This window comes from Festucalex cinctus, chromosome 7 (genome assembly GCF_051991245.1).
Source record: "Festucalex cinctus isolate MCC-2025b chromosome 7, RoL_Fcin_1.0, whole genome shotgun sequence".
Lineage (NCBI taxonomy): Eukaryota > Metazoa > Chordata > Actinopteri > Syngnathiformes > Syngnathidae > Festucalex > Festucalex cinctus.
In genome coordinates, this window is record NC_135417.1 from 18,227,559 (window position 1) to 18,254,443 (window position 26,885).

The 26,885-nt window shown below is 37.9% G+C and overlaps 5 protein-coding genes across 10 annotated transcripts; 2 read left to right on the forward strand and 3 right to left on the reverse strand.

The window, feature by feature from the left end:
* Positions 1-940: 940 nt before the first annotated feature.
* On the reverse strand, positions 941-4,002 carry LOC144022384 (calcium homeostasis modulator protein 5-like). The gene is made up of 2 exons (XM_077527136.1): positions 3,082-4,002; positions 941-1,972 (listed from the first exon to the last, which is right to left on the reverse strand). Exons 1-2 carry the CDS (start codon positions 3,622-3,624, stop codon positions 1,583-1,585), a joined length of 933 nt encoding a protein of 310 aa, XP_077383262.1. The 5' UTR covers positions 3,625-4,002; the 3' UTR covers positions 941-1,582.
* A 504-nt stretch (positions 4,003-4,506) lies between these two features.
* Positions 4,507-17,276, reverse strand: calhm6 (calcium homeostasis modulator family member 6). Its single transcript, XM_077526235.1, has 3 exons — positions 17,148-17,276; positions 6,486-10,112; positions 4,507-5,588 (listed from the first exon to the last, which is right to left on the reverse strand). The coding sequence occupies exons 2-3, from the start codon at positions 7,023-7,025 to the stop codon at positions 5,172-5,174; spliced, it is 957 nt and encodes a 318-aa protein (XP_077382361.1). The 5' UTR covers positions 7,026-10,112; positions 17,148-17,276; the 3' UTR covers positions 4,507-5,171.
* On the forward strand, positions 9,516-13,062 carry LOC144021944 (uncharacterized). 3 transcript variants are annotated; one of them, XM_077526236.1, is made up of 3 exons: positions 9,516-9,715; positions 11,534-12,442; positions 12,571-13,062. In XM_077526236.1, exons 1-3 carry the CDS (start codon positions 9,700-9,702, stop codon positions 12,591-12,593), a joined length of 948 nt encoding a protein of 315 aa, XP_077382362.1. In that variant the 5' UTR covers positions 9,516-9,699; the 3' UTR covers positions 12,594-13,062. The 3 variants fall into 3 exon arrangements, with proteins under 3 accessions (XP_077382362.1, XP_077382363.1, XP_077382364.1); XM_077526237.1 differs by having other exon boundaries at positions 11,534-12,112; XM_077526238.1 differs by having other exon boundaries at positions 9,517-9,715; positions 11,534-11,923.
* On the reverse strand, positions 11,192-17,140 carry LOC144021942 (uncharacterized). The gene has a single exon (XM_077526234.1). The coding sequence runs from the start codon at positions 14,748-14,750 to the stop codon at positions 13,773-13,775; it is 978 nt and encodes a 325-aa protein (XP_077382360.1). The 5' UTR covers positions 14,751-17,140; the 3' UTR covers positions 11,192-13,772.
* Positions 15,564-26,774, forward strand: cnot10 (CCR4-NOT transcription complex, subunit 10). Of its 4 annotated transcripts, none has more exons than XM_077526222.1 (19): positions 15,564-15,811; positions 17,480-17,571; positions 18,416-18,577; positions 18,670-18,820; positions 18,948-19,087; positions 19,356-19,430; positions 19,511-19,594; positions 20,393-20,510; positions 20,658-20,807; positions 21,866-22,068; positions 22,551-22,672; positions 22,801-22,980; positions 23,606-23,686; positions 23,769-23,882; positions 23,975-24,105; positions 24,970-25,005; positions 25,116-25,243; positions 25,513-25,588; positions 26,404-26,774. In XM_077526222.1, the coding sequence occupies exons 1-19, from the start codon at positions 15,796-15,798 to the stop codon at positions 26,544-26,546; spliced, it is 2,202 nt and encodes a 733-aa protein (XP_077382348.1). In that variant the 5' UTR covers positions 15,564-15,795; the 3' UTR covers positions 26,547-26,774. The 4 variants fall into 4 exon arrangements, with proteins under 4 accessions (XP_077382348.1, XP_077382349.1, XP_077382350.1 ...); XM_077526223.1 differs by having other exon boundaries at positions 15,565-15,811; positions 24,973-25,005; XM_077526224.1 differs by having other exon boundaries at positions 15,568-15,811; positions 18,951-19,087.
* The last annotated feature ends 111 nt before the right edge of the window (positions 26,775-26,885 follow it).

Here is a 26,885-nt window from a genome sequence, read left to right on the forward strand (position 1 = left end):
TATAAAGTTCTCTGGGTTCACATCTATACATACATTTGTGTACAGTATCTCTCCACGTAGTCGAGCAGTATATCAAGAAACCAGAAGAGGGCGTACTTGCTATTAAAGTTGGGCAGTGCTTTACTTCTGCGTTAGCTGTTCCTTATTCAAATTAGTTTCAAGTTTTTCTAAATATGCGCAGCTTTCGAACTTGAAAGAGATTTATTTATCCGCGGAAAATTTTAATGTGATTTCCGTATGATTGTATTCAACGGTCATGCATTTTCTTTCTTTCTCTGTTTTTATCTCAACATTCAGTGGTTTGACAATTCATCAATAAGTTTCATTCCATTCCATACATTAGTCACTGTCAATAAGGTGCATTAAGTACATTGGTAATTGCATTTGAAGTACTTAAAAAAAATCTCCAAAAATAACAGGAGAAATATGTTTTTGTAAATGGCCTAAGTGTAAGTAATAACAGTTTTTTGAAATACCATATAGCCTGACTCATGCACTCTTGCACACACCCATTTCCTTTGCAAACGTCTTGCAGGCTGTCAGTAATTTTTTGTTTAACCATCCCATCTGTCTGTTTGATGTGCGACTTTACATGGATTATTTTGTCTTTCCGGACGCTCACTTGAAGCCAATTGCCACATTTCACCCCTGAGCTCAGTCTTCAGCAGTCATGATAACAAAAGCTGCAAGTCATTGGTAGGAGAATATATGGAAAGGGATAAAGTCGCTCACTTGCATGGGATGGGACCACCTGCTCAATAAGGGCACATTTCAGCAAGCCAAAAATTAGTTTATGCTAAATATTCATGAAATTTTGATTCTCAGTACAGTTGTGAGCATGCTTTTAAATTGTTAAAATAAAATATAAACATTTCTTTTAATTCAGCCTTACAGACACCTTTTTTTATTGGTGCAAAAACAGACTTTCATTCTCTCGCTGTAAAAAAGGGATACAAACTTTATTTCAATGCAAATGTGAGTTTTAAGAGTTAGTGTTTTAACTAAGTTGGCTTCTGACCAAGTCAGTTAGTAAATGCATTTAACCCATTTTATGAGTTGAGTTTTTAAAATTTTACACTTCACAACTATGTGAATCCCAATAACAAAAATTCAGTTCCTGTATGTTATTTGAGTAAAATAAATATTTTCCTGCATTACTCACACAGATATACCAAAACATATTTAACTACTTTCAATACTACTAGCATGTTAATGACAATGGGTTGAAGTTCATACAGTAAATGCAACTTGAAGTAGAGATGACAGGTAACAATTTGCCGTAACACTAATGTATCCACCATGTCCATATCAAAGTATTGTATCCAAACTTGGAATGGTCCATTAAAAATACCAAATCCTCAGTATTGTCAGTCAAACAAAACATTAAGCGAACATTATTCGCAACTTATTAAGTATTCTGTTAATTATATATGTGCAGATCTAAAGTATGGATCGTGTTGAATTATGTGGTAGAAGGCAATAAAAGTAACAATTAAGCCAGTAAAACTGAGTGCTTGTGCCCTTCAACGATTCTGGAACAGTCTCCACAGTTTGCATTTTATTTACAAAAAAAACAACAACTTTATTTCATTTCAATTCCATGCTCCAAGTCCATGACAGGTCTCTTCTCTGGTGCAAAGTCCCTGTCCATTCTCTCCACATAACGTTGCAGTGTGCTGTAATATTGTTCACTCCTTGAGAAAGTGTATAGTGCAGAGATCTCCTCCCAGGCCTTGTGGTTGGGAAAAGGGAACGGATCGGGATCCTTATTCTCAAAGAAACTTTGTAGGTTTCTTTCAGCCAGTTTGGAGGCATACTCCAGAGTGTAGGCATCAAAGTGCTCCTTTTCTTTCTCCACGTAGCGTTTCCAGAACGTGAGCTGCAGGAAGCTAACTTTGGAACGGCAGTTCGTGCAGCAGGTACCAAGAAGCCCAAATGTGGCAGCGACGATGATGATGCACCAGCCCAGAATCTGCAAAACAAAATTATGTTCACTACATTATACCAGACTATTATGACAATTTGATAACCTTCAACATCCGCCCGACACTGATGAGTGTTTTCTTCATTTGTATTTTGCCGCAAACTAGCAAATTTGTTGTAAACAAGCACTGTCACATGGCACATTCCAATTCAAACAGTTGTCTTCTTTTTCTTCTACTGGACATGTAACAAGCTTTTTCAAAGTCTACTCCAAATTTTCTTATGTATGGAGGACCAAAATTGCCAAAATTAAAGATGAATAAATAAATAAATAAATACATGATTAAAAGTGAAAATACAAATGAGAAATAGAAAAAATAGAATTCCAAAATTAAATTAAAAAAATAAATAAGTATAAATGGAAATAAAAACTAATTATATATATATATATATATATATATATATATATATACAAATGAGATTCAAAAAATAAAAACAAATATAAAAATAAATGTTGAAATTAATACAAAAACACGTATATACAAATGTAATAAAATATCAATAAATAAAAACACTGCTCTCACATTTATTTATTTATTTATTTATTTATTTATTTGCCGCCCCCTCATTTAAATAACATTTCCAGAGCATCTGCAGCATGAAATAAACAAATGTGAGAGCAGAATGTTTTTATTTATTGATTGATATTTAATTCTTTATTTATTTAGTCATTTATTTGCTTTTAATTTTGGCAGTTTTGGTCCTCCATAGTAACTGCATTCTGAATGTGGAAAGCAAGCAAAATCCAAAACTCAGGGTGTGGCCATTTTGCCACTTTTTGTGACTTAAAATGACATCACAGTTGCTCAGGGCTCAGGTAATGACCAATCAGGAAAACAAAAACAAAACAAAAAAACAGCATGTTAGTTTCATTGATTCCAACCTTTAAAAGTGTGAATGTTTGCCAAATGAAACTGTTCTTTACAAAGCTGGAGAGAATATACCAACAGATGTAACAAGAGCCAACATTTCAAAGTTACAAGTCAGGGCTTGTTTGTGTGTAACACCTCCAAGACCATGGAAAACACAATACACACAATACTACACATTACAATTGGTGCATGAATATTAGGCCAAAAAGTCCTAAAATTCCCTGACCTGAGATTGGGCCCTGAACATCAGCAGCAGATCCATGCGCTCATCATCAGACAACTTGGACCTGCCACAGGGAACTCTGGCCAGCTCCTCTCGACACTTCATGGTCTTGTTTTTACAGAAGAGGTCCACCACCAGATTATCGTCGAGACCACTGACAGCACACTCATAAAAAGTCCCATTGAGCAGAGCCACAGAGAGCCACATTATAGGAGCCACACAAGCCCCTGTGAAGATGCTCATTAACACTCTGAAGCATCCAAAGCATCTTCCACGGGGACAAAGCTTCATGGGATTGAGGCAGCAGCCAGTGTAAAGCCTCCACAACCTGGCGCTGAAGAACAGACCCAAGACCAGGAGCACAGCCGCAGGTCCGAGCAGGAACGTGAGTCCATAGGCAAAGTTCTGGTCATGGTTGCAGGGACACTGAAAGGAAACCATGGAAAAGACTCGCTCCCCGCCTATCGTCAGGAGAGCCATAAAACTGTAGCCAATTGTGGCTTTCTGGTTCATGAAGAAACGCAGGACGGCCTGGAATTTATCCATGGTGCCAGTGAGGGATTTAGACGCGCTCCACAAGTAATAAACCAGAAAAGAAGAGAGAGCAGAATGAAAATGTGAACTATCAAGCACTAGACATTTGCTAGGTCTTGCCTTCTTACAGCTGAAGACAAAAACAGTGCCCCTCCCTTTCGTCTGTGCTCTTCCCTTCAGACTCCTCCCTCTGTCCTTCGCCTACTCCTACCCACTCATGTCATTAAATCTACACTTTATCCAAAAGGAAGTCACAAAATACCTAATAGTAAAAGAGAAGCTGCAATATATCATGTTCCAAATTAATACCGCTTCTCTTTGTTTGTTTTTGTTGATACTTTTCAGTTGCAGCTGTGCCATAAAAATCCTGCTTATCCAGTTTAGCTGATTACCAAACCAAGTCTGACAGTAATGCAAGCTTCTTTTTTACTGTTCTGCACTGATCACATTTAAAGGTAAAAACACACGGAAACTGCTCAAGCCAACCACTTTACTCTTCTAGTCTGTCAGTTATTTTGTTTTGTTTTGTGTTTCAAATCATCACATCAAGATGAAATCATTTGGCAAGGCATGCGAGGAAGGGAAATACGCAATGAGCAAATCATGCAGAATGACAGCACTTCTTCTATTGAATGTTTTCATACAAAACATACCATTGTCATAGCAATACAGCCAGTCACCATCAGCAGCTCAGCAGAATGAAGACGGAGTCACATCCTCTCAGTGGTTTGTCTGTTCCAAGACTAAGTGCCTTGTGAAAGGCTGTTAATGTGAAATACCAGCAATGCATACATAAGAAATGCATTATGGCACAAACGCTCAATCATCACACTGTATGCCGATGATGTCAACTGATCCAGACGGGATTACAAATACAGTGTTCACATGTTGATATATTCTTCTTTTGCTGTTTATTCAAAGGTTAATTATATGTGTCATGTCTATGAAGTAGGTTCAAATCTTTATTTGAATCGTTTTATTCCTAAGTACAACGTACATTTAATATAACAATGAATCACTGCACCCCACTGGTCTAAACACAGCATTCTGATTTATTGCATTTGGGGGATAAGAATTAAGCAGAAAAAAATCACTTGTTACAACAGCTCACCTGTTTTCTGTGTTTTGTCATGTCACGTTTATAAGCTGAGCCCTTCTGCACTGAAGTCAATGTTTAGTTGACAGCATGTGGCAAAAAGGCCACACTTTAAAGCGTTTGCTACTTAGTTCATATTCCACAATTTCTATATTAATCAGAATGCTGTGTTTAGTGGGGTTGATAGAACATACTAGAAAGAAAGAAAGACAGTCTAAAATCTGGCCTACTTTTGGTCACCACATTATTAAATGCACCAGGGGCATGTTATAGAATACGCCGGAACACCTATTGAGGGGGAGCGCAGTCTGTCAAATTCCCAAACATGATAAACTAAACTTTTTCAAATTCAAAAGAAAATAATTAAAAAGAAGTATTCATGTATGATACAAGCCTTTTACAAACATATTCAGTATTTTGGCAAATGTAAGTCTAAAATGGGCTACCCATCTGACATCTGGGTTTACAATCCCATACCACCTTCATCCACAAAATTAAGAACAGCAGGATTATCTGCAGGTGACTCAACTGATTTAACTGATATCATTCGCTTCATCCCAGTCTCCGCAAACTTATGTAACGTGCTGTAGTAGTAGTCTTTGGTGCTGAACTTGTAGAGCGTGGAGATTTTCTCCCAGTCTTTGTTGGATGGAGTGATGACATGTTGGGGGGTTGTCTGTTTGAAGAAACTTTCCAGGTTTCTCTCTGCTAGTTCTTTGGCATGTATCATGGTGTAGGAATCCATGAGATTGCTCTCCTCCTGAGAATAAACCCTCCAGAACTTCAGCTGCAGGTAGCTGACTGGCGAGGTGCATCGAGCCAAACAGGTCAACAAAAGATTGGACAACATGACAGACGCAATCAACAGCCAGCCAAGGATCTGTAACACAAGACACAATATGTAGAAAAAGAGGAAATTGAAATAATTAAATTGAGTTGTCAGGCACGTGGCACCGTTATTGCAAATATCATAGGCAACTCAAATTGTTTGAAACATGGTATTTTGTGTTTATATTTGCTATATTTTTAAAGTGTATCAAAACTAGTGCGTTAATCCCGAGTTAATTTAAAGTTATTTTAATTCCACTATTTTTTTTAAGCGCGATTAATGATTTCCCCTTACATGGAAAGCCTGTAGCTACTGGGGGAATTCCAGTCGCAATGCAGCAGACACATCCATGTCAAGATTTAGCAGTAATAAACTTAAAAATTCATTTATTTGTGGAGACTAGGGTCAAGTTGTATTTTACAATTTTAAAAATGTGCAGAATTTCACAAGTGACTTCATGTTAAAGATTAGATAGCTCTTAATATGAAAAGAAAACTGTGCTGAGCTGTCACTGTGTTACAAATGCAATTATGCCATCTAGTGGCAGAAAAATGACTTCAACACAAATCAATATTGCACTCGTTTTTACAGCACAGTACATCTTTTTTTTTTTAAACTCAATTTTATGAATTATTATGAAATTACTGTATCAATGACAAAAAGATGCTGCCATATTCATTCCTATTTAACATTTGTTCCCAGTTCTATGTTAACAAGAGTATGAAAACTGAGTAAAAATTGTTTTATCGCACATTTAGAACAATTTAAAATTGAGTTAACTATACGATTAAAAATTTTAATCGCCTGACACCAATGGCTTATTTTCTCAAGAATTTTTTTTTTTTTTTGTTTTTTGGAATGTGCATATCCTATACTGCAAATTCTCATGTTTCAAGAACGAAATACCGTTTGATGCTGAGCAATGCTTTGGAATACATGAAAACTGACCTGTGAGTGAGCCCTGAGGGTGAGCAGGACAGCTTCTCTGTCACTGACACTGCTGCCTCTCCCACAAGGGAACATTTGAAGTTCCTTTCGACACTCGACCAGAGAAGTAGCACCTCCGCAGAGACTCTCACTGTAATCACTCACATTGACACCTGTCATTGCACACTCAAAGTAGCTCCCATTTAGCAGAGCCACGGCTATCCAACTGGATGGTGCCACCAGGGCTGTGGTGCTGATCTGAAAGATTATCTTCACACAGTGACACATCCTCTTCCAATAAGAAAAATCGGCCCCACGTTGGCAAAACCCTGTCATCATCTTCCACATTTTTTTGCTCAAGATGTAAGCCAGCAATAGCAGAGCCAGAGCAGGTACCAACAGGAACACCATCCCATACATGAAGTTCAGCTCATTGCAGGGGCACCGGAAGAGCACCGAAGAGAAGATCTGCTCTCCCCCAGCTGTCAGCAAGGAGACTAACCCAAAACCCAGGTTAGTTTGTTTGTTGGCAATCTTCAGAACTGCATTAAACTTATCCATCTCTGACTCCTGTGTGACCTTTTTTTTGTATCTATAAGAGTGTGGCACCACCACTGTCTTCTTTCTCCACCCTCTAAAACCACCAACACCCACAGGTGTCAGCTATCTAGCAATGGGTTATTCATGGGTATATAGTTACAGCAATGTTACAATTCATGCGCAAATGTTGTCGCAAAGTTTGGATAAACGTAAAGATAATAAACATAAGCAGATATAAAAGATGACACACCCCTGTCAATAGAAGATTATTATTGCATATGAGCTCTAATCCACATGTAATATTAGGGGATTGAAATGCCTTTTTAATTGCTTGTACACGTATAGGTCTCCATAGAACATGCCTATGCACCCATTAAATTTGAAATTAAAACTAAAATAAATTATTTATCTCACTACAGTATTTCTAAAAATGTGTCTTTGAGATGTGGATTTCTGAGGTGAAAGAAGGGTTTGAGCGCCAGTGACCTGAATTTTTTACTGACTCGAATGACGTGTAATTCCACATCCACTACAGTAGGTGGCAATGGCGCTCTCATTGTCAGAGAAAGAAGAAGGAGTATCTGCTCATCTACGGCAGTGCACTACAACAATTTTATCGAAAATGATAGAGGGGGGAGATGCACTGGTCTACATATAGCTCTTACTTGCTGCCTCACTTGGACTAGCGTCAACACGTGTGCACATAAAAAGCACACCTTTCAAAAATAATAATACATTTTAGTTTTGCCTTGACTTTATGGTCACTCAGAGTGCTGGTCAGAGACTCAGAGACTATGTGTGGCCTGGATGTGGCCCCGGTGGCATACTTTGCACAGATTTGCAGTCAAAGCAATGTAGTGAAGGCAGAGTCTGTTGTTATTGATACATTTCACAATGGACAACTTTTAATTCTTGTGTGACAACTTAGTATCGTAATGTCAATGATTGCCTTCCTATGATGTGTTTGTCATTAATACTTTGGGGTGTGTCAGTCAAGTTTATTTATTTATTTGACACTGCAACAATTGCCAGTGTTACATTATGTTATTTGTTACACTTGTATGCATGACAATTAAGGATGTTACATTTAACCAGTTTGTTTTCATAGCTTTTTCTGAAAATCTAAAATATTGAATTTTACAGGAGTGTGAAGGGTTATACAGTATATCCACTACATTTAAACAACATTACATTTTACCATAATTTGATCATCTGAGCATTAATTTGCTAAGAAAACAAATCATACAAATCTCCATTATTTTTGAAATAGTCTATTTAAATTTACTGATAAATGATTGCTTACAATAATTGAATATTTTTGTTTCGAGTCTGACGCTCACCTTCGGCAAATGTTCCAAAATTATGTGCTTTTTGTTCGATTATTTTACGATTGTTTTTGTTGTTGTTTAAAGTCTGACGATAACCTTCTGCAAATGTTACAAAGTTATTTTGTGCTTTTATTCGATCATCTTTTTTTTCTTTCCTGTGATTTTACTCCACTCCATGGAGGGCGCCAGTTTATTCTTACAGCGCAGTTGCAAACTGTTGCCTACCCACAAAGAAGTATATGAATTGAATCGCGGCAGATTTTTTTGTTCTATGCTGAACACATTGGACACTTACGATTAAATTATTTAAGTGTATTTCTCAAATGTCAATTCGGATGATTTGCGATTTTGGCAAAATAAAGCCCCGTAAAGCAGTGAAGCCCTGCAGTGAAATGCTTCACACACACGTCGGGGCTTCAAGATGATTCATTTCCTCGACTACGCCATCATGTGGACAGAAAAATGTATAACATGCTTGGTGCATGCAATAAAATGGTGGGGTGTAAATCATGCTCTAAATACAAAAGAATATATATTTGAAGAGTGTTTTAACATGAATTGTTCTGTGTTACTTTGTCTATGTTTGTGCTTATGCAACAAGTGAAAATGTGAAATAAGGAGGTAAAATAAAGTGCTTATTCATTTTTATTTAAAAACTATTTTTTCCCGAAGTTTTTGGACTCAGGCGGTTTCTTTTTTTTGCAGAGAATTTCACCTGCTTTGGAAAAAAACTCTTTCAATGGTACTGATGAAGCAGGGGTGCATCGATATGAGATAGCAAGTTTGTATAGAATTGGACGCGTATATTTCTGTGATTCCCAGTACTGAAGGGGACTTTCAACTGTGAACAGAAAAATGTGAATTTTATGTGTTGTCACATTTTATTTTATTTTATTATTGGAATCTGTTAAAGTAGTACCGTAAATTGCAGTGCATTACCTTCTGAGGTGAGATCTGCTCAAAGTGCTCCTAAACAAGGGAAAATCTCTTTCTTGCTGGTTCCATCGCAAAAAGAAGCTCGTCAAATCGAATGCCAAAAGCAAAAAAAGTAGCGCAATAAGGGACCCGAAAACACAAAAAGTGAAGGGGAATCCATAGCGTTTCTTTGCCGCTTTTATTTCGAACTACACTCCAACCTAGCGAATCATTTCCCGAATCAGTCACGTGGTACACCTGCTTCGTGGGGCTTCAAACGTCACCACGTACGTCATCAACACACGCATTGACACGCCGTTCATGAACCACTCATCTGCATTACTCGGCACACGCTTCAGGGATTCGACCCGAGAAGCACATCACTAATTGACAGTTTGTTTCGTTTTACGTGCAGATTGAGCATCTCTATCTGAAATCGGAAAACTCGAAACATGGCAGAAAACACAGGTAAGGGCATTGGTTAACATTAGCCTGTTAGCAAGTCTGAGGAGTTGAACTATCATTTAAACTTGGATCTAATCCTTGAAAAGATTAACTTCGATGCTATTTGTCAGTCCTGTGATTAATATTGTGTATGTGATCGCCAATGTTACCATTTAAAAAAAATACATGTGTGATGTTATGCAGAGCTGTTGAGCTGTGTAGCAGTTCTGCACCTCGTTAATTTTCAGCTTTGTTGATATGCATGCTGATGTTATTAAGAATATTTTTAACAAGTTACTTGCCGGTACTTTTCTGCATAACCCACAATGCATTGCTGGCAGACATTTCGGACCCGGCACGATCGGTGACGCTCATGCGCAGAAGATCCTTCCATTTTGGATTGCCAACTACGGCAACGTCACTAGAACAAAATACAAAATAAACAAAAATACCTTTATATTGCTGCGATATAGTGCGCGTTCGGAAAAATATGATACAACATTGGAAAAAAAATCTTAGATTCTTGACGCATTATAAAGAAACTATTTTAATACCGATACCACTGTTTTAATGATACCAGTATCGGTATCGGAACAACACTAATTGAAAGTGACGGACAAAATTCTTCCCCATTTTCGTGATGATTACTGTACTTCTGTAGGACGACCACTTGAAATTAGTCTTCTTTTCTTCAAAGGTTCTCCAGGAAAACAGCACTCATTGTGACTTGGCGAAGAACTGACCCACTGACTGCTTACCATGCTCGCTTTCAGATGCTGCTCTACTGCCATCCTTTTTGCCATTCAAAAGGCGCACGTACAGAAGCAACCTCTCAGAACTAACACAACTTGATTTCTCATTGCACATACCCGAAACAAGATGTTGGCTTTTCAGCTCTCGGCTAGGAATTTAAGACCAAAACATAACTAAGATATTGTATAATAGAGGACACTGACAGATAAATATTTTCACTGACTTTATTGAAGGTATTGGGCATGCACTGCGTTAATAGCTTATGACTGCTCGCCGCTGTTTTAATGACATATTCACTCGACTCAAAAACAGCCTTGACACAGTTCTTATAGTACGGCGTTGTTGATGTTCGCTGTGTGATCCAACATGGTGGATGCTGACGGCGGGGGACACCGCAATGACACGGGACACGGGCTCTTTTGTGCTGAAATGCTTTGCATCGCGATTAAACGATTTCACAGAAATGATCGATCGTCAACCCTGCACCTGCATATCTTAACACTGTTTAATATCGTCATATTGCCCAACCCTAATTCTGAGTTGACCCTTGTCTCACACCCCACCACATTTTTGCATTAGTTCATCAGCCTTTACAAAATGGTTGAATGGTTATATGTCAAGCATATTTCTATACATTCCCATTAAACTTTTTTGTTTCCTCGACGAATCTTTTACTTGCCGACTTTTACTAATGATTTGACATGTGTTAAGAATTACGTCAACGAATGATCAACACATTTTCTGAAATTGTTGTTTTCATTTCTAATATTCAATGTTTGTTTTTCTTACCTTAAATTTAATAAATGAAATACTTACCGGCGGGCGTACATTGTGTAGTACTGGTCACTGTTAATGTTGGGTGCTGGATTTATTTATTTGTATTTTTTTTAATGTCCGCAACAAAAAGTGTTATAGGGGTTACAGAGTTAGGTTAAGTGATTTTTGGAACAAAATACAGACAATCCATAACAGTTGCCATCTTTATTATTCTTTCACTCATGGCCCATCTGGTAATCTTAAATATAAAATACACAACATCAAAGTCACAACAAACTGACTTAACTAAACCATGTGTGTCTTCTCCCTCAGATGTCAGTGAAAGATATCTTTGTCCTGAGGCAGAGTTCCCTGGCCTTAGAGAGGAGGAGGACTTGGAGCCTCTTCAAGTCAAAGAAGAGGAGCAGCCGCAGCCTCCCAACATAAAAAAAGAGGTGAACTTGCCACCATGCATTAAAGAGGAGGAGGATTTCACAGAGTTGCCTGTGACTGGTGTCCATTTGAAGACTGAATTAGAAGGTCAAGATGAAGAAAAGAAATGGGTGAAGCCTCCAAGCAGCAGATCAATACAACAAATCAAAACGGAAAGTGATGAAGACCACCGTGGAGGATCACAAGCAGACAGCCCGTTAGCACTAACGTCATATGGCGACGACTCGTCATCACACACTCCGCACACTGATGGCGATGAACAGTCTGAAGGTGATTTGGCATGTCACACTGATGGCAAACGTTGGAAATCTCAGTGTGGGGAAACATTTGGCTACAAGGCTAACTTGAGAACACATGTGATTGGCCACACTGGAGAGAAGAAGCCTTTTGCCTGCTCAATTTGTGGCCAGTGTTTCTCTCAGATGGGAAACTTAAACCAACACAAAAGAACCCACACTGGTGAGAAGCCTTTTGTCTGCTCAGTTTGTGGCCAGCGTTTCGCTCAGAAGGGACACTTAAAATCCCACACAAGAACCCACACTGGAGAGAAGCCTTTTGCCTGCTCAATTTGTGGACAGAGTTTCTCTCACAGGCAAACCTTAAAATTCCACACAAGAACCCACACTGGAGAGAAGCCCTTTGCCTGCTCAGTTTGTGGCCAGAGTTTCTCTCAAAAGCAAACCTTAAACCAACACAAAAAAAAGCACACTGGAGAGAAGCCTTTTGCCTGCTCAGTTTGTGGTCAAAGATTCCCAAGTAACGCTGATGCTAAGAGTCACAAGTGTGCTGGTGAGAATAGCAGTGATTAATAAATCTTGCTATGATCTAATTTTTGCATTTACACTTAAAAGATGATGCGGAAATTTACTGCTAAATGAACTAATGACCTGTTTATTTGTTTGTATTTTGTATTGCAGGGGTGGCCAAGTTTGGTCCTTAAGACACCTATCCAGCCAGTTTTCCATGTTTCTCTTCACTAACACGCCTGATTCATGATCAGGATCATTATCAGGCTTCTGCAAAGCTTGCAGATGAACTGAGCGGGCAGCTATGCTCGGGGTCCGACATGTATGACGTAGTTGAGGTTATTGTCTAATAAGATGCTTCAAAATGCGCCCTCTTGTTTTTCCAGGTTTGTAGGCAGTCGTGTTAAGCGCTATCGTAGTTGATACCTCATATTGCTACACACATCGACACATTTATTGCTAAAATAATACTTCATCAGGCTCTTTCAGAAAGGTAAAATGCGTCAACATCGTTGAAATTCGTCTTTAAACTTGACTGGGAATAGTCCTTTTCACTTTTTTGAAAGTCATCCCTTCATTTTAAAATTTAAGGCTTCGCTAACATTAATGTCTTGTTATTGCGATCATTGGACATAATAAATCTGACGGATCTTCCACATTTGATCAACAGTGTTTTTTTTTTTTTCCTTTAACAAACAAGGTATAAAAAAAAATACCTAATAGTCTGCATAATGTCACAAAAAGGAGCTACACAATTAGACACCCACATTTGTTGAAACTGTTTTCTTGCTAACTACACAGAAATGGACTGCTGTATGTAGGATGAAAGACATTAATTCTGTGTTTTGTGGACAGACCCATTGGTATAAGTAGCAGAAGATGCTTTGCTTAACCTTAAAAACAAAAGTTTGTTGTCATTCTACATGTTATGTAGATGGCTTATATTTGCCCAGAGACCGAATATTAGCTTTGTCTGTTTGTATATTCAAGCATTCTCCCTTTATAAGTTGAAGTTAAATTTCAGGAACCCGCTGCGCTTCCAACCAACAGTTGCTATTATAGAGACTGACATGCATTTCACCAACATTCAAACATAAAAGGAGCTCAGAGAATAAGGGAGGAAGCACATTTATTTCAGAAAGACACCTTGCATATGCACATTCAGTTTTCCAACTATCAGGCTGAAGTCCACAGAAGCAGGCTTAAAACGTAATTAAAAGGGTAGGTTAAACATGCACATTGTGATAATAAAGTACCCAGTAGTGTCGTTGTCTTCTTCTTTCGGCTTTTCCCTTCAGGGGTCGCCACAGTGAATCAGTTGCCTCCATCTAACCCTGTCCTCTGCACTCACACCAACTACCTTCATGTCCTCTTTAACTACATCCATAAACCTCATCTTTGGTCTTCCTCTTGATCTTTCTGCCTGGCATTTGGAAACTGAGCATCCTTCTGGCAATATACTCACAATCTCTCCTCTTGACATGTCCAAACCATCTCAGACTCAGTCTGGCCTCTCTGACTTTATCTCCAAAGCCTCTAACATGTGCTGTCCCTCTGATGTACTCATTCTTGATCCTATCCAACCTGGTCACCCCCAAAAAGAACCTCAGCATCTTCATCTCTGCCACCACCAGCTCTGCCTCCTGTCTTTTCCTCAGTGGCACTGTCTCCAGACCAAACAACATCGCTGGTCTCACCACAGTTTTATAAACCTTTCCTTTCATTTTAGCTGAAACTCTTCTATCACACATCACACCTGACACTTTTCTCCACCCGTTCCAGCCTGCCTGCTTCTTCACTTCTTTTCCACACTCTCCATTGCTCTGGACTGTTGACCGTAAATACTTAAACTCCTCCACCTTCTTGGTCTCTTCTCCCTGTAACCTCACTCTTCCACTTGGGTCCCTCTCATTCACACACAGATACTCCGTCTTGCTACGGCTAACCTTCATTCCCCTCCTTTCCAGGGCAAACCTCCACGCCTCTAGCTTCTCCTCCACCTGTTCCCTGCTTTCACTGCAGATCACTATGTCATCTGCAAACATCATAGTCCATGGGGATTCCTGCCTAACCTCGTCTGTCATCCTGCCCATTACCATAGCGAACAAGAAGCGGCTCAGAGCTGATCCCTGATGTAGTCCCACCTCCAACTTGAACTCCGCCGTCACACCTATAGCACACCTCACCACTGTCTTACAGTCCTCATACATGTCCTGCACCTTCTCCGTCACTCCAGACTTCCTCATACAAAACCACAGTTCTTCTCTGGGCACCCTGTCATAAGCTTTCTCCAGGTCAACAAAGACACAATGCAGCTTCTTCTGACCTTCTCTGTACTTCTCAATCAACATCCTCAAAGCAAATACTGCAACTGTCGTACTCTTTATTTATTTTTTATTTTTGTTTTTTGTTTTTCTCCCCCTTCTTTTTTTTTTTTTTTTTTTTGGCATGAAACCATACTTCTGCTCACAAATGTTCACCTCTGCCCTGAGTCTAGCTTCCACTACTCTTTCCCATAGTTTCATTGTGTGGCTCATCAGCTTTATTCCTCTGTAGTTGCCACAATTCTGCATGTCTCCCTTATTCTTAAAAATGTGAAGGCAGAGTGTGCTGTTATTGATGCATTTCACAATGGACAACTTTTTATTCTTGTGTGACAACTTAGTATCGAAATGTAAATGATGGCCTTCCTATGATGTGTTTGTCATTAATACTTTGGTGTGTGTCAGTAAAGTTTATTTATTTATTTATTTGACACTGCAACAATAGCCAGTGTTACAGTATGTTATTGTCACACTTGCATGCATGACAATTAAGGATGTTACATTTAACCGGTTTGTTTTCATGGCTTTTGCTGAAAATCTAAAATATTGAATTTTACAGGAGTGTGAAGCGTTATACGGTATATCCACTAGAGTTAAACATTACACTTTACCTTAATTTGATCATCTGAGCATTAATTTGCCAAAAAAAAAATCATACAGAGATAATCTCCATTTATTCCTTTGAAATATTCTATTTAAATTTACTGATAAATTATTGCTTACAATAATTGAATATTTTGTTGTTTCAAGTCTGACGATAACCTTCTGCAAATGTTACAAAGTTATTTTGTGCTTTTATTCGATCATCTTTTTTTCTTTTTTTTTTCTTTCCTGTGATTTTACTCCAATCCATGGAGGGCGCTGGTTAATTCTTACGGCGTAGTTGCAAACTGTTGCCTACCCACAAAGAAGTATATGAATTGAATCGCGACAGATTTTTTGTTCTATGCTGAACACATTGGTCACTTACGATTAAATTATTTAAGTGCATTTCGCAAATCATCTGAATCGACAGTTTGTTTCGTTTACGTGCAGATTGAGCATCTCTATCTGAAATTGGAAAACTCGAACCATGGCAGAAAACACAGGTAAGGGCATTGGTTAACATTAGCCTGTTAGCAAGTCGGAGGAGTTGTACTAGCGTTTAAACTTGGATCTAATCCTTGAAAAGATGAACTTCGATGCTATTTGTCAGTCCTGTGATTAATATTGTGTATGTGATCGTCAATGTTGCCATTTGAAAAAAACAAATGTGTTATATTATGCCGATCTGTTTAGCTCCGTAGCAGTTCTGCATCTCGTTAATTTTCAGCGTCGTTAATATGCATGCTGATGTTTTTAAGAATATTTGCAAGAAGATACTTGCCGGCAAATACTCAAAACAGCTATTTGGAGCGTCTCCCACAGAATATAAATCACCCGGAGCCAAAACCCTTTTGACATCTAAAGTGATAACACTTCATATGTCTTTTTTTGTTTGTTTGTTTGTTTTTAAACTTGTATTAGTAAAAACTAATATAGACCCGATACTAAATTAACAAACTAAAACTATAAAGTTTAACGTTTTTAAAGCTCGTTCATTGTAGAGAGCATAAATCGACTCTGATTGGTCATCGCGGGGCCGAGTCATGCACTTGGCGTGTTTCTTGCTAGTGCTATCCCCTTCTGTGTCATTTCACGAAGTTTTTGTTTTGCCACCTATGATATGCTGCTATTGGCATTACCAGCCTAACCATAACCGTCAGAGCATATGTTGTTATAAGCATTCCATACTTGACCATAACGCTCAGAGCATATAGGCTTTTATCAAAATATTTATTTAAAAATTATTTTAAATAAAACACAAAACTTCTGAGTGGGATTTGAACCGGTGACCTCACACTTATGTGGCAAACCCATTAACCATCATTCCACGAGCTTGTACATAGTCAGTGGCGTAGAATCTGTACTTGTCATTACCTCGTGTGATTCATGGTAAAATAGTACTAGGTGGAGAGTTGCTAGTCACAGCAAAATATCCGCTTCATTTCAAATAACTGCTGTACGTCATTATTTTATCACATGCGGTCAGCTGTAAGACTGACTTTAAAAAGGACAATATTTGCAAAATAATAGCCATTAAAGTATTCATTTTATCTGGTAAATGTACATTTTGCTCCTTTAAGACGGGGTTACACAGTTGCACATCGGAATTCGTGATGTATATTTTGATTGATAAAAAATAAAACTGCTTTATTTTTGTGTTACAGAATCACCATAATCTTCAAATTAAGAAAAAATAACAAAAGTAAAATTGAATACTCATTTAAGACCCTTAATGCTGTACGCTGATTCCCAGCCATTGTGCGACCCAAGCCCAGATAAAAACGGATGGGGTGCATCAAGTGTAAAAACCATGCCAAAAATATCATGCGAGTCACTCACTGTGGTTCCCCCTGACATGGAAAAGCCAAATATCCCTTTTTCTTCTTCGTAAAAAGGTCTTGTGCATTATTTATTTTGTAATGACATGGCGAGCCATACAAGAAGGATGAAAGAGTCACTTGCGGCTCTGAAGCTACGGGTTACCTACCTTTGTCTACTGTAGATGTACGTTCTACTTCATAGGCATCTATCGGGTGCTTTGTGATGACAGAAAACAAAGCAATATAGCCATTTCAAGTTGATTTGGATGAAAACGATACATTAGATTGCATTACCTCAAGATGAGCAACCGTAATTTTGCATATTTTGACACACTGATTCTTTCTGATCAGAGCAAAACGAGGCCAAGCATGACAACTCATCGTCACCTGGAATGACAGACCAAGAGAAAGAAATGGCAGTCAGTGCATATGAATCATTTGTGGTGAGTGTTCACATTTACATTTTAATGAACCATTGGAGTGGACCCCGCTGTTCGTGCGGGATAGACACCAGGCCAGCCTGTAAATAGTGAAAATCTGCATATAATTGATGCCTATCCTAAAGGCATTTTGTGTTGAGCGTGGTGGGGACTTTTTGTTTTGTTTTTTTTAAACAAGAATTGTTGGAAGAAAAGGGGATAAAACTCATAAGTGTTTTTATGAGACTACAAGTATCAAAACTATGACTATAACGTGAAGTTATGTACTTAAAAGAAAAAAGGAGAAAATGATAAAATATGTACGTAAATAAATAGCCACCCTTTTCTCTGGTTACGGTACTTTTTTGCACATTCTTGGTATTCTCTTCAATGAGCTTCAAAAGGTAGTCAACTGGAAAGGTTTTCCAACAATCTTTAAGGAGTTATCAGAGGTAAGAATGCCAAGAGAAAAACAAAAAAAAACAAAGTAATCAGAGCAAATGATGGATATTTTGAAGAATTTACAATATAAAACATGTTTTCAGTTATTTCACCTTTTTTTTTGTTTAGCACAAAACTCCACATCAGTTGATACATAGTTTTGATGCCTTCAGTGAAAATCTACAAAGTAACAAGCCACGACAATAAAGCAATGCATTGCCATGATGAACATTGGCAATATTATTTGGCTTATATTGACCATTATTTTAGTAAACGCTTATATTTACTCAACTCGGGATTTTATTGAGCATTATAGTATAATTTGATATTTGGAGGCATTCCAACATGTATTTAATGACCACAAACGTGCTCCAATGATACAACTTAGGCTGTTTGAAAGTGCTATATAAATATATTATATTCGCAGGCTAGAAAATACGACGAGTCTTTGAGACACCTTGGAGCTCTGCAAGAATTGAATAAAGAGGACTACAAGATTGCTTTGAATAAAGCCATTGTAGAGTTTTACAAAAGTGGTCAGACTACCACAGGAAACCTTAAGCAGAGCCTCATGGCAATGAAGACCCAGGTAAGTGAATGTGGCTCATATTTTTTTCAGATCCTTTCATATTATTATGTTAATTTAACATAACAGCACTTTTGCCTCTGGAAATCATCCAGGTTCACACAGCCACTGAAGAAGTCGATGGGTTGGATGATGTTGAAAATAGTTTGTTATATTACAATCAAGCCATTATCCATTATCATATGCGGCAATACTCAGAAGCAATTTCTATTGGAGAGAAACTCTATCAATTTCTGGAACCGTTTGGTATGTTGTAGTGAAATGACAATACATTTTCCTGTGTTTGAAAATTTATGTCTAAAGATGTTAGTGAGTCGTGCTTTGTAATGTCGACATCCAATTTGGCATGGAGTCATTCTGTTATTTGTCCTAGAAGAGAAGTTTGCTCAGGCTGTGTGTTTCCTCCTGGTGGATCTGTACCTGCTTACGTTCCAGCCAGAGAAGGCCCTCCACCTGTTAGCTGTGCTGGATAAGCTATCGGTTCAAGGAAGCAGCAAGAACGGCAAAGGAGAGGTACCCAATTTAAAAATTGAAAGTCACGTTTTAATAGTTTTTCTAATTTAAGTGGAACTCAAATGTGAATGCCATTCAAAGACGCAAAAAATAAACTCAATGCCAAACAATAGAGTATTCATAAAGTCTATTTGACGAATGAATTATTATGTCCATCCATCCCTGGGTACTAGCGTTAATGCTAACAGCTGTGCTGTTGTATTGTGGCAGGATCTGAGTGGAGTCAAAATGTAATAGCTTTTTTTTTTTTTTTTTTTTTGAATTCCAGAACAACAAAAATGGTGGGAACCAGAAGGCAGAGTTTTCAGCCATGATTGAGGCAGCTAAATCAAAGATGCACCAGGTACGCTAGCTAGAGGAGAGCTAGGCTAGATACTTTGCTTTGCTTTTGTCTCCATAATGACTCCTGCTCTTTCTTTACAGTACAAAGTCAGAGCCTACATTCAGATGAAATCCTCCAAAGCGTGTAAAAGGGAAATAAAGTCAGTGATGAACACCGCAGGAAATGTGAGTCTCTTTCAGTATCTGTTTGTCTTGTTACAATAGTGTTGAAATAGCTATAGTACAATTTTAGGGTCGCTATTTTCTCGCCGCATAGCAGCGCTAGCTAATCTCCTAGCTGTGGCGTCCACATCAAAATGCATCCTTTGCGTGATTGTGGCAGAGAAACAATCTAATATGTATTTCCCGGAATATAACCACAGGTGCTTGACATTTTGGAACTCATTAAAACTTAAAAACTTAAACTTTAAAATAATCAGGTTAGCTTAAAAAAACGACTGAATCAATTTACTTGTTAGGCAGAGAAATAATGCATACATAAACACCAGTTTTCATGTACTTCTATCTTCTATTACAAAATTGTGTTTGTTTGCATATACTATTCTGTACTCTCGCTTAACATGTTAAATAAAATGCGGGGGTCCTCGGTTTACGGCGTTCTCGACATTTTGAGGTGAGGATTGGCGTGCAATGAGCTAATTTCTACAGTGGCGTAAAAATCTGTCATGACACAAGAAGGAAAGCCAGATCACCACCATACTTACTATTTTAAATTTTTTATATTTATGTTTCTGATGTGGTGTTTTTATGCAAATATGTACTGTATTTTGACTATACAGGGGACCCCCGCTTACTCCCGGTTTGGCACCTATGGATTAGCACTTTTTTTTTTCCCCACTATATTTTTGGTTTGTTTTAGGATGGGTTCCCCCATTTTGCTCTACATACTAATTAAATTTTTTGAAGAATTCTTGGGGTTTTAAAATTGCTTTTCTCCCCCCTGTCTTTCTTGTTCCCGGTCAGTCTGCACCATCACTATTTCTTAAGAGCAACTTTGAGTATCTGAGAGGAAACTACCGGAAAGCAGTGAAGCTGCTCAACAGCTCCAACATAGCAGAACACCCCGGACCCATCAAGACAGGTGACTGTGTCTGTATTTGGCCTCTTCTGACAGTCTTTGACTGCTCAACTTGGACTTGTCAAATTGTTTTAGCATCTGTGTTGTATGAATCTGCTTTCTCTTGCTTACCTACTAAGTGCGTTTTGAATTGTGTCTTGTTCCATCCAGGTGAATGTGTTCGGTGTATGTTTTGGAACAATCTCGGCTGCATTCACTTTGCAATGGGGAAACATAATCTAGGCATTTTCTACTTCAAGAAGGCATTACAAGAAAATGACCACACTTGTGCACAGCTCGGAGATGGTGGCAATGGGCAAGGTGAGTCAAAAAAAAAAAAGTTGGGTCAGTTGGTATATTTATAGTAGAGGAGGACTAGCCTGTGGGTAAAACTAGCTTAGTTAATGAGCAATAGTTAGTTTTTTTTTTTTTTTTTTTAAGTCGTATTTCTTTCCAATAGTGTATTTTCACTTGTTATTTATTTTGTTGTAATTATTTTTTAAACCAAACACTGTTTTGTTTAGTTTTTCAAGTAAGTATTAATTTAGTGTTGTGGCTGGAACGGATTCATTGCATTTCCATTTGTTTAACTCATTTTCTCCCAGCCATGTTCACTGAAGCAACCCCCCTTTGCTTCCGGCTGCTTTACTGGATTTTGACTGATTTTGCAAGGATATTGCAGAATATTGTGTTCTTTAGCTATAAAGATATGGATCCTACCAATAGAAAGATTAGTCTCTTCTTTCAGCAGGAAAAAAAAAGTACATTTCTATCTGCTTCCATTTTGCAGCAATTAGCATTAGCATATAGCTAAGTTTCATCATTCACAAATCTATTTAGAATTTTGAGTCGTTAAGCTTTTTTTCAACATGGTACTGATTGAGATACTTCACTCTGCTGCCACCTGCTGGCCGTTTGTGTAATAACTACTATTTCTTCAACCGTTCTTTGCAGTTGAAAGGCTGCATCAAAGCCTTCTGTATGTTCTAGCATAAAAAACAAAAAAAAACGTATATATAGATTTTGGGACGCTTCAAACATTTAAAATAGAACGTATAAGTTTTTTTGGGAGCAAATGAGTTAAATGGGAAACCTATCGATTCATGAACGTTTCAGGTTACAAATGAGCTCACATAACCAATTGAGTTAGTAACTTGAGGTTCCACGATTTATAGAATCGCTGAAGCTATTTATGCTGCTCGTGCTTCCATGTGGTCAGTTGCATTTTACAGCCAGATTTGCTTACAACATTGCATGATTGTCCTCAAAAATGAAATATGATGCACGTATTGCACAGCTCTCTGAGAAGTTTACTTTTGGAGCACATTGGTCAATGATTGTGTATGTAACATTATTGCAACTTTTCTTCTACTTTGTAGCAAAGAAATTTACAGGCATCCCGATGTGTGCACTGCTAGCCAACAAACGCTACGAACTTCTGTATAACTGCGGCATCCAGCTGCTGCACATCGGCCGGCCTCTGGCCGCCTTTGAGTGTCTGATTGAGGCGGTGCAGGTTTACCATTCGAACCCTCGACTGTGGCTGCGGCTTGCCGAGTGTTGCATCTCGGCTAACAAAGGGGTAGGTCAAATCAAATAAATTTCCTTTGGGGTTAAGTATCTGTTTAACCCCGTTTTCCTGATAAAAAAAATAAAAATAAATAAATAATATGTGTGTTATGCCTTTCAAAATATGATAATATTTAACTTATTCACTCCCAGACGTTTTCACAGAAGCAATCCCGTTCGCTCCCGGCTGTTTTACTGAATTTTGACTGATTTTGATCTCCTGGTTGATCTCCTTTTGCTCTGCTGCCACCTGATGGCCGTTTGTGTAATAACTACCATTTCTGCAACCATTCTTTGCAGTTGAGAGGCTGCATCAAAGCCTTCTGTATGCTTTGGTTTAAAAAAAACAAAATAAAACAAAAACCGTATAAATACGTCTTTGGGACACTTAAAACATTAAAACAAAACGTATTTATACGTTATTGGGAGCAAATGAGTTAATATGGATAACACCTTTCCCTAATTTATCATTGAGACCCTTCTGTTGTCTTGCAGGGTTCAGAACAGGAAAGCAAAGGTTTACCTTGTAAAAAAGGCATTGTTCAGTCAATTGTCGGACAGGGATACCATCGCAAGATTGTGTTGGCATCCCAATCCATGCAGAACACCATTTACAGGTCAGTACTAGAGCTCACTATATCATCTTTCATCATCTAATAAACTAAAACAAAAGAAATACGCATGTGACTTGCAATGGCCATATAAATACAATTTTCTTGATGTACTCAATTGCTCTGTGTGGCAGTGAGGGCCAATCAGCAGCCATCCCAGTAGCCAGTATGGAGTTTGCTGCCATTTGCCTAAGGAACTCTCTGCTGCTGCTGCCTGAACACCAACAGCAGGACGTCAAGATGGAGAACAACTCCAAGAGCTCAAGCCAGTCCGGAAGCACCGAGAGCGGCAGCGAGAACAGTGACGCCTGCAGGTCGGACATGCACATGTACTAAAAGAGATTTAGAGAAATAGAAGCACGAATATAACACTCAAGAAATCAGAATAGATGTGTGCAGCAAGTTTCTGATGTTGTTCCCCAATCCTAATGATTAAGTTTTGATTGACAAATTGACATTTAATTTTCTGTTTAGGTTGTTTTAGTTTACCAGACTGACAATTTTAAAGTAAACAAGCTACAGCGAGAAATGAATAATACATTTTATTTTCTGTGGGGATTCCCCTATAGATGTAGTGAAGTGACATTGCATATGCTAATTTTTTGAGTAGCGAATATCCAGACTAGTGTTAAAAAAAATAAAGATAAACATGAGTGCAGGTGCAACTATAATATACGTAAAAAAAAAAAATCATATTCTAAAATAAACATCAATGGGGTTTCCAACATTCCATCCAAATGTTTCAAAAGATTTGAGCAAACTTAGTGAAAATGTGCAAATTAAACATGCGACTTTTCCCAGGTTCCATTTATTATTTTTTGCAATATTGAGATTGGACACTGCGCCATAATATTAATCCGAATACTAACTAGTGGCGCTGCATAAAACAAATGTCATTTTTCTTTCCCATACTCTTGATGAACATCATCTGTCTTGCAGTGGGAAAGGTCAGGAGGCCGACAGGTTGCTGTCTGCGGCGCCGTCATCTCCTCTCAGAAAACAGGAAGTGGAAAACCTCAGGTAATTGGACTGACAGGACTGATCTGCAGCTTCCTACGACTGTTCAAGCAAATGCAGGAGTAATGCCATGTTTACTGTGCAGGTGCTCCATTTTGGCATGTAGCGCCTACGTGGCCTTAGCACTAGGAGACAACCTGATGGCTTTAAACCACGCTGAGAAGCTGCTCCATCAAAGCAAGGTGTCGGGATCACTCAAGTAAGTTCTGTCAAAGTCACAATCCAACCACTGTAGCAACCTGATGACTGGGAATCATTTGACTTTCGGCTGTGCGTCTCTGTTGCCTTCAGGTTCCTCGGTCACCTCTACGCTGCCGAGGCCCTTATTTCATTGGACAGGATCTCCGATGCCATCGCGCACCTCAACCCGGAGCATGTCATCGATGTGTCAATTGGGGTGCTGACCAGTGAGCAGGACCCAGGTGTGCTGTTTTTCACATTAGCTAGAGTTGGCTCACTAAAAAGCATTCAAAGTCATTAATGACAATGCGCTTCTTTATGAAATTTAACAAAATAAAGGCACAAAATGTTGTCACTATAACACAGTTCAGCTATAATAAATATGATAAGAATATGGAGACTGGTGCCTAGTTGTAATTTGCAATGAACAAAACAGGCAGGAATCAGAGTTGATTAATGTTCTAATTAATTTGCTCTTAATTTGAAAAATGTACTGTCCTTTCACCAATGTCCAACATGAAATGCTAATGCCACTTAGTGGCAAAAAATGACCAACACAAATCTGACTCAAATGTTTTACACCTTTTAACTGTACAGTATCTTTTTAGCTTCAAATAACTTTAGAAATCACATATTGTATGAGGTAAACATACATAAACATGTACATGTATAAATAATTATTTTCTGGTTTACAGAATAATTTATTTTCTCCTGTTTTTCTGAATAACTTTTTTCCTCTTTTATTTATATATATATATATATATATATATATATATATATATATATATATATATATATATATATATATATATATATATATATATATATATATATATATATATATATATATATATATATATATATATATATATGGCCTGTTCGGTAAAACAGGGGAAAAAAAATATTACGAAAAACAGGAACAAAAAAATACTCAAACAAAGCTCCCCCTAAAAATTTGTCAGAAAAACAGGATATTTTTTTTTGTCATGTGAATGCAATATATGTTGTATGTTTTAACACCAGAATTTTTTAATCAAATTTACTATAAACTTTAAGCATTGTCTGCAGGAATGTACCAAATTTGAATTGAATCTCGTTTTCCTCAGCAGGTTCTGATAAAGGAGACGAATCTGTTGAATCTTGTAAGTACATTTTATTTCTACCCAAACAAAAATAATGCTGAATCCTTGTACTGTTATTTATCATTCAAAATAGCAGCATATGACGCTGATGAGTCATTGTTTGTTTGCAGCAGGCAAGCAGACTCCTCTTTGTTATCCGAGCAGTGTGACTTCAGCTCGGGCCATGATGCTTTTCAACTTGGGTAGCGCGTACTGCTTACGAAGCGAATACGACAAAGCCCGCAAGTGCCTTCAGCAGGTAACCGCAGTCACATCACGGTCACATGGATTTGATTGTTTAACACACAAATATTGAGTTGGAGTGATTTACTCGCCTGACTTCTGCGTATGGGTTTGTGTCTGCAATATTTATTTTATTCCTGCCAGTGTAGTAGCTTGTTTGATTAATTCCCACATTTACAATAGAGTTTCCCCATGTTGAGTAGAATGTTGGGATGAACCTACAACATTGGCTTTGAAAAGTTTTGTTCTTCCAGTATTACACTTCATGTTTGTCATCTTTCTCAGGCGGCATCGATGGTGAACACGAAGGAGATTCCACCTGAAGCCATCTTGTTGGGAGTCTACTTGGAGCTACAGAATGGTCAGTTGTCACCTCCAACCAACCTGCGAATGTGCCAGAATTAATTTACATTATATTTTATATTAATGATTATTCATGTCCATGGGTTCTGACCATAAAAAACCTGACCTTAAAAAAATAAAATAAAACTAGTAGGAGCTACATTTTACATTTATAAAACTATAATTATAGCAAAAATGTCCTTGTTTTTGTCAATTTCATACATGAGCTTTCAAGGTTAATTTTAAATGTGTTTATTTTGGTATTACTGTTTGGCCGTAGAGAAGGAAGGTTGGACAATCATTTTGGGAATTTTTATCTTACCCATGACATATACTCCATATGTTTAAAAAAAACAAAAACAAAAAAAACAAAACTAATACTCAACAAAGCATTTTCATAAAAATAGAAACAAACTTGCTCTAAAAACTAATTCCAGCTAACTGGATTTAAAAGTCAAAACAAAATAAAAAAAACTAATTAAAGGAAAAATCCAAAACTATTATAACCCTGGTTTTAACATTGGTTCAATTATCTTTACTTTTTTTTTTTTTTTTTTAATAAACATGCTTTAATGTATGCCATGTCCCTTACAAACATCTTTAAAAAATATATATATTTTTTTAAATATTTTTTTTTTTCACTTTTTTATTTTTAATATAGATTTTTTTTTTTTTTTTTTTTTTGCAAACATCAGCTCTGTCACACCTGGTTACTTTAATCGTTACAAATGTCAGATTTCTGCAATCAATGTAGCCAGGATTTCCTCAAGTTTTTGTGTTGAGGCTTGTTGAAAATGTGAGCGAGGCCTCAAAAGTGTCTACCTGTGTCTTCAGGGAACACTCAGCTGGCCTTGCAGATCATCAAACGCAACCAGCTGCTGCCCACGGCGGTCCAGAGGGTGTCGCCAGATTCCCGCAAGAAACCCATGCATCCGATCCAGCTTCCCTCGCCGTTCACGCAAGTCCAGCGTAAATGAGCCGCCGTACTCGCGACGACCCCGTTAGACCACCGACACGCGCACTCTGAGGAGCGTTGCTATTTATTATGCTTCTTGCCTCAGCAGCAGGAGCTGTATGAAATGCAAATCTGACTGCTGGCTGATGTGAGAAGTGATCATGAACTGAGGCCCGCTGAGGTCATATTTTTAATTCATTTTGCCTGTCGGCCCGAATCACAAAATAAAATTTTATTTACTATATGATGACAGTGACTTTTTTTCGTTTTTGTTTTACACTTGGTGTCTTTATGTCCCCATGTTGCAAGACTGAGATTATCATTAACTGGTGTTTTTTCACCTGTACTGAGCCAAGACAAA

What these genes read in the sequence shown, in the direction of transcription:
- LOC144022384 (XM_077527136.1), bottom strand. Translation starts at nt 3,624, where the DNA reads ATGGATAAATTCCAGGCCGTCCTGCGTTTCTTCATGAACCAGAAAGCC. An exon ending in TGTTCAGGGCCCAATCTCAG is followed by an intron (nt 1,973 to 3,081) that starts GTCAGGGAATTT and finishes TTTGTTTTGCAG; the next exon opens with ATTCTGGGCTGGTGCATCAT.
- calhm6 (XM_077526235.1), bottom strand. Translation starts at nt 7,025, where the DNA reads ATGGATAAGTTTAATGCAGTTCTGAAGATTGCCAACAAACAAACTAAC. An exon ending in CCCTCAGGGCTCACTCACAG is followed by an intron (nt 5,589 to 6,485) that starts GTCAGTTTTCAT and finishes CTTGTGTTACAG; the next exon opens with ATCCTTGGCTGGCTGTTGAT.
- LOC144021944 (XM_077526236.1), top strand. An exon ending in TAAGAGTCACAAGTGTGCTG is followed by an intron (nt 12,443 to 12,570) that starts GTGAGAATAGCA and finishes TTTGTATTGCAG; the next exon opens with GGGTGGCCAAGTTTGGTCCT.
- LOC144021942 (XM_077526234.1), bottom strand. Translation starts at nt 14,750, where the DNA reads ATGTTGATTGAGAAGTACAGAGAAGGTCAGAAGAAGCTGCATTGTGTC.
- cnot10 (XM_077526222.1), top strand. An exon ending in TGATGAACACCGCAGGAAAT is followed by an intron (nt 19,595 to 20,392) that starts GTGAGTCTCTTT and finishes GTTCCCGGTCAG; the next exon opens with TCTGCACCATCACTATTTCT. An exon ending in GCATCTCGGCTAACAAAGGG is followed by an intron (nt 22,069 to 22,550) that starts GTAGGTCAAATC and finishes GTTGTCTTGCAG; the next exon opens with GGTTCAGAACAGGAAAGCAA.